Source organism: Nerophis ophidion, linkage group LG16 (assembly GCF_033978795.1).
Source record: "Nerophis ophidion isolate RoL-2023_Sa linkage group LG16, RoL_Noph_v1.0, whole genome shotgun sequence".
NCBI classification, from domain to species: domain Eukaryota; kingdom Metazoa; phylum Chordata; class Actinopteri; order Syngnathiformes; family Syngnathidae; genus Nerophis; species Nerophis ophidion.
This window is the reverse complement of record NC_084626.1, coordinates 47,373,116-47,379,573: the sequence shown is the minus strand read 5'-3', so window position 1 is coordinate 47,379,573 and position 6,458 is coordinate 47,373,116. Positions and strand designations below refer to the sequence as shown.

The window sequence follows — 6,458 nt, the reverse complement described above, 5'->3', positions numbered from 1 at the left end:
TAATGTTGCGGCTGCTATAGCAGTTATTATTATTATTAGCCTGCCGAACATGGCTGAGCTGCTGATGGTGTGTTTGGTGGAGAGGCAGCTGGTGGGAGATACTGTAGAAATGGACTCTCCAAGTTACTTTATTACTTATTACGTTACTTTATAAAACTACTCATTGCTTTGTTTTTTAGTCAATAGTTTGTTGTTGTCTTCAAACTATTTTAGATGTTTAACATGTTGCTGTATGTCAGTCTTCAAACTACATGCAAACTAACCTCATATTAATGATGGACATACTGTACTTCAAAAATGTAAATATTGATGATGGAGGCTGTAGAAAGTGTGTTTGTATGAATGCATGCAGTCATCAGTGTGAGTCCTAGTCCTTCCTAGACAAGAGAAAACAAGATTTATTGTTGAAAGGAGCAGAAATATATAAACAATATGCACACACTTGAATAAATAAGCGCAGTAAAAGCATTCCAGTGTTTTGTTCAAGTTTAGACTAGTGACAGTGTTTCTACTTCCATGCTTTACAGCAGTGGTTCTCAAATGGGGGTACTTGAAGGTATGCCAAGGGGTACGTGAGATTTGAAAAATATGTATTCTAAAAATAGCAACAATTCAAAAATCCTTTATAAATATATTTATTGAATAATACTTCAAGAAAATATGAATGTAACTGTGAAAAGAAATGCAACAATGCAATATTCAGTGTTGACAGCTAGACTTTTTGTGGACATGTTCCATAAATATTGATGTTAAAGATGTCTTTTTTTTTGTGAAAAAATGTTTATAAATAAGTTGATGAATCCAGATGGATCTCTATTACAATCCCCAAAGAGGGCACTTTAAGTTGATGATTACTTCTATGTGTAGAAATCTGCATTTACCATTGAATCACTTGTTTATTTTTCAACAAGTTTTTAGATATTTGTATATCTTTTTTTCCAAATAGTTGAGGAAAGACCACTACAAATGAGCAATATTTTGCACTGTTATACAATTTTATAAATCAGAAAGTGATGACATAGTGCTGTATTTTACTTCTGTATCTCTTTTTTCCAACCAAAAATGCTTTGCTCTGATTAGGGGGTACTTGAATTAAAAAAAATGTTGACATCACTGAAAAAAGGTTGAGAACCACTGCTTTAGAAGCTCCATGTAAAAGAGTTCCTCGGACTGGGACTAAGACTAGTGCCAGTGTTTCTACTTCCATGTTTTAGAAGCTCCATGTAAAAGAGTTCCTCGGACTGGGACTAAGACTAGTGCCAGTGTTTCTACTTCCATGTTTTAGAAGCTCCATGTAAAAGAGTTCCTCGGACTGGGACTAAGACTAGTGCCAGTGTTTCTACTTCCATACTTCAGAAGCTCCATGGCCTGCATTGTCCTCACTTCACTTCCTGTCTTCATGCAAAGCACAGCAAAGTCGGCGTGGGACACGACTCAATTCAAGCGATCACCAGCTCTGAACAAGCAAAGTACAACTTGTATTTTCCCCAACTATAAGCCACTACTTTGTTGATGGATTAATAATCAATAAATAGTTTTCATTTAACACAAAGACACGGAAAATGGGTGTTATTGTCTTTGCCGTGGCGCCATCTTTTGGACGAGTTCGCTCACTGGATGAAATTGTACTTCCTCTTTTGTGCCTCGAACTGGAAGTATAACGGTCCATAGCGTTTTCGCTGGAAAAGAGTCTTCATTCATCACTCCCAGCAACGTTTGTGTTCTTACCACCTAAAGTGTCCCACCTGTGACGTCTGTAGGACTGTTTCCACGTGCTAACGTCATGTAATGACGCCAGCATTGTTAGCATATGCTAACACGTTTACGAGTGTCTGTCTTAGTCTGATGTCTGCAGGACTGTTTCCACGTGCTAACAGAATGACGCAAGCATTGTTAGCATATGCTAACACGCTTACGAGTGTCTGTCTTAGTCTGATGTCTGTAGGACTGTTTCCATGTGCTAACAGAATGACGCTAGCATTGTTAGCATATGCTAACACGTTTACGAGTGTCTGTCTTACTCTGATGTCTGTAGGACTGTTTCCATGTGCTAACAGAATGACGCTAGCATTGTTAGCATATGCTAACACTTTTACGAGTGTCTGTCTTAGTCTGACGTCTGTAGGACTGTTTCCACGTGCTAACGTCATGTAATGACGCTAGGATTGTTAGCATATGCTAACACGTTTACGAGTGTCTGTCTTAGACTGATGTCTGTAGGACTGTTTCCATGTGCTAACGTCATATAATGACACTAGCATTGCTAGCATATGCTAAAACATTTACGAGTGTCTGTCTTAGTCTGATGTCTGTAGGACTGTTTCCATGTGCTAACAGAATGACGCTAGCATTGTTAGCATATGCTAACACATTTACGAGTGTCTGTCTTAGACTGATGTCTGTAGGACTGTTTCCATGTGCTAACAGAATGACGCTAGCATTGTTAGCATATGCTAACACATTTACGAGTGTCTGTCTTAGTCTGATGTCTGTAGGACTGTTTCCATGTGCTAACAGAATGACGCTAGCATTGTTAGCATATGCTAACACTTTTACGAGTGTCTGTATTAGTCTGACGTCTGTAGGACTGTTTCCACGTGCTAATGTCATGTAATGACGCTAGGATTGTTAGCATATGCTAACACGTTTACGAGTGTCTGTCTTAGTCTGATGTCTGTAGGACTGTTTCCATGTGCTAACGTCATATAATGACACTAGCATTGCTAGCATATGCTAAAACATTTACGAGTGTCTGTCTTAGTCTGATGTCTGTGGAACTGTTTCCACGTGCTAACAGAATGACGCTAGCACTGCTAGCATATGCTAACACGTTTACAAGTTTCTGTTAGTCTGACGTCTGTGTTTCCACGTGCTAACAGAATGACGCTAGAATTGCTAACATATGCTAACACGTTTACAAGTGTCTATGTTAGTCTGACGTCTGTAGGACTGTTTCCACGTGCTAAGGTCATGTAATGATGCTAGCATTGCTAGCATATGCTAACACGTTTACGAGTGTCTGTGTTATTCTGACGTCTGTAGGAGTTTTTCCACGTGCTAACAGAATGACGCTAGCATTGCTAACATATGCTAACACGTTTACGAGTGTCTATGTTAGTCTGATGTCTGTAGGACTGTTTCCACGTGCTAACATCATGTAATGATGCTAGCATTGCTAGCATATGCTAACACGTTTATGAGTGCCTATGTTAGTCTGACGTCTAACAGAATGACGCTAGCATTGCTAGCATATGCTAACACGTTTACGAGTGTCTGTCTCAGTCTGATGTCTGCAGGACTGTTTCCACGTGCTAACAGAGTGACGCCAGCATTGTTAGCATTTGCTAACACGTTATATTCTCGAGTCCCAACGATTCTCCAGTTAAAATCAATAGTTTTTAAATAGCATTAGCTGGCAGTTGTGTGACAAACTACATTCTTCCAGCTCTATAATCAAAGAAAAGAGGTTTGGTTGAAATAAAGTGGCTGGATAGGACAGATTTTTTTTTAATCGATTTTGGATTTTTAAAAATTAATTAAATGAGAATCGCAAATCGTTCGAAAATCAATTATTATTATTTTTTTTTTACATCCCTAGCCATGCAGCTTTGTACGTGCTATGGTAATGTAAACATGCTATCGTAGTTAGCATTAGCAAATATGCTAACAGGTTTACAAGTGTCTGTGTTAGTATTTTTAACATTCTTTTTGTATTGTTTGACTTTGGTCAATTCAGCATGGAGTTATTCAGTCAGGTTAGCGGATTGGAGAGCTAGCTTGTCTGTCCGTGACCACGACTTCTGTTTTGTTTGATCGGCCGTTCTACTGCCGTGTTGCCGTTTGTAAAGAAGGTATGTAAAAGAGGATGTGGAGAATGTTTGGGTGTGGCCAGAGCACTAAGGGGTGGTGTTGTGGAGGCGGGGCCAAGAGGACACCTGCCTCCTGGGCAGCGTGCCCTCCATCAGCCTCTCCATCCACAGTCCCAGACGGTCTAACTTGTGGTGTACCTCGATGCTCGTGGCCCGGCCTCTCTTGGACTCTTCTCTGGAATGAGATCGGGAGCGAGAGTCTGAGCTGGACCTGGACCTGGACCTGGACCTTCTCCTGCTGGCGGAGAGGGAGGTGTCTGAGGGGGGATGGTCTCCGGTGAAGACCGGTCTGAAGTGGCAAAAGTATTTCTTGTAGCCGTTGAGGGCCAAGACGTGGCCCGTGTAGTCGCAGGAATCCTCGTCCTCCTCAGAATGGCAGCCGCTGCTGGCCGTGTCCGAGGCCCCGTGGAGGAGGTTCGCCATCCACTGGCCGTGTTTGTCCGCGTTGAGGAAGGAGAAGTGGATGGTCTGAGTCCTGGTGTGGCACACAATCATCTTCCTTTGTCACCTTGGTCTACAATAACAACTTATTCTGCAAAATGGTTTGGGCTTACTATTATGGTTTTTCAGTTATTAATGCTTTATCTTATCAACGTGTTATTCATCACAACCAGATTTGTGTGAAGTTTAGACCATATTTTCACAAACTCTGCAGAGTGTAAATACAATTGGATATGCTTGAATGGATACAATCTAACATGATTAAGCAAATAAAGTCAACTTGTTTATCCACTCTACTGCTACTTGAAGTTTGTAAATGGAGGTTCTTCTGGAACTACTGCTACTTGAAGTTTGTAAATGGAGGTTCTTCTGGAACTACTTCCATCCATCCATCTTCTTCCGCTTATCCAAGGTCGGGTCGCGGGGGCAACAGCCTAAGCAGGGAAACCCAGACTTCCCTCTCCCCAGCCACTTCGTCTAGCTCTTCCCGGGGGATCCCGAGGCGTTCCCAGGCCAGCCGGGAGACATAGTCTTCCCAACGTGTCCTGGGTCTTCCCCGTGGCCTCCTACCGGTTGGAAGTGCCCTAAACACCTCCCTATGGAGGCGTTCGGGTGGCATCCTGACCAGATGCCCGAACCACCTCATCTGGCTCCTCTCGATGTGCAGGAGCAGCGGCTTTAGGTTGAGCTCCTCCCGGATGGCAGAGCTTCTCACCCTATCTCTAAGGGAGAGCCCCGCCACACGGCAGAGGAAACTCATTTCGGCCGCTTGTACCCGTGATCTTGTCCTTTCGGTCATGACCCAAAGCTCATGAACATAGGTGAGGATGGGAACGTAGATCGACCGGTAAATTGAGAGATTTGCCTTCCGGCTCAGCTCCTTCTTCACCACAACGGATCGGTACAACGTCCGCATTACTGAAGACGCCGCACCGATCCGCCTGTCGATCTCACGATCCACTCTTCCCTCACTCGTGAACAAGACTCCTAGGTACTTGAACTCCTCCACTTGGGGCAGGGTCTCCTCCCCAACCCGGAGATGGCATTCCACCCTTTTCCGGGCGGGAACCATGGACTCGGACTTGGAGGTGCTGATTCTCATTCCGGTCGCTTCACACTCGGCTGCGAACCGATCCAGTGAGAGCTGAAGATCCCGGTCAGATGAAGCCATCAGGACCACATCATCTGCAAAAAGCAGAGACCTAATCCTGCGGTCAGCAAACCGGAAACCCTCAACGCCTTGACTGCTACTTGAAGTTTGTAAATGGAGGTTCTTCTAGAACTACAGTACTGTGCACTCTGATAATAAAAGTTTCCATCAATCAATCCAACATACAGTCCAGTGATTGAAGGTGAATGATGTATTGACAAGTGTCTGGAAGTCAGTTCCTGTAACAGACCAACTAAGCACAAACATGACTTGGACGAGCATAGAGCCGAAGAAGACATTGGACAAACCCCGAGAAAGAGAAGACCTCCTTGGCAAACTTGCGCAACAAGGTGTTCTTTGAGGCGTGGGTCAGCACCAGGACCACGTTGATGTGGCCGGGCCTCAGCTTGAGCAGGTTGCTGGTGTAGGTGAGGTCCGTCAGCTCGGTCACCTCCACAAAGTCTTTCTTGGGAGCACGGCTGCCGGGACATAGGGGAATGATCAATAGGCTGGAAGAATGAATGAATGAATGGATGAATTCATCATTCCATTTTAACATTGAACAATTTCATGCTGAAGTTCAAAAGTCAACATCAAAACTGTTGAGACAACATGATTGACTCTCTGGTTGAGTCAAGGGAAATGACAATATACCATTTCAAATTGCTATGCTTTTCCTAATTCATAATATATATACAAATATATAATAAACATATACATATATAATATACATATGCACACACAGACACATATACATATATGCATATATATATATATATATATATATATATATATATATATATATATACAGTGGGGCAAAAAAGTATTTAGTCAGCCAGCGATTGTGCAAGTTCTCCCACTTAAAATGATGACAGAGGTCTGTAATTTTCATCATACGTACACTTCAACTGTGAGAAACAGAATGTGAAAAAAAAAATCCAGGAATTCACATTGTAGGAATTTTAAAGAATTTATTTGTAAATGATGGTGGAAAATAA

General features: G+C 42.5%; 1 protein-coding gene across 1 annotated transcript in view; it reads right to left on the bottom strand.

Moving 5' to 3' along the window:
* Positions 1-374: 374 nt before the first annotated feature.
* Positions 375-6,458, bottom strand: part of LOC133535479 (dnaJ homolog subfamily C member 16-like) — a 32,891-nt gene continuing 26,807 nt past the window's right edge. The window contains exons 14-15 of the mRNA XM_061875348.1: positions 5,769-5,939; positions 375-4,344 (exon numbers count right to left, since the gene is read on the bottom strand). Coding sequence (XP_061731332.1) covers positions 3,897-4,344; positions 5,769-5,939 — 619 coding nt within the window. The 3' untranslated portion in view covers positions 375-3,896. The remainder of the gene's footprint in view (positions 4,345-5,768; positions 5,940-6,458) is intronic.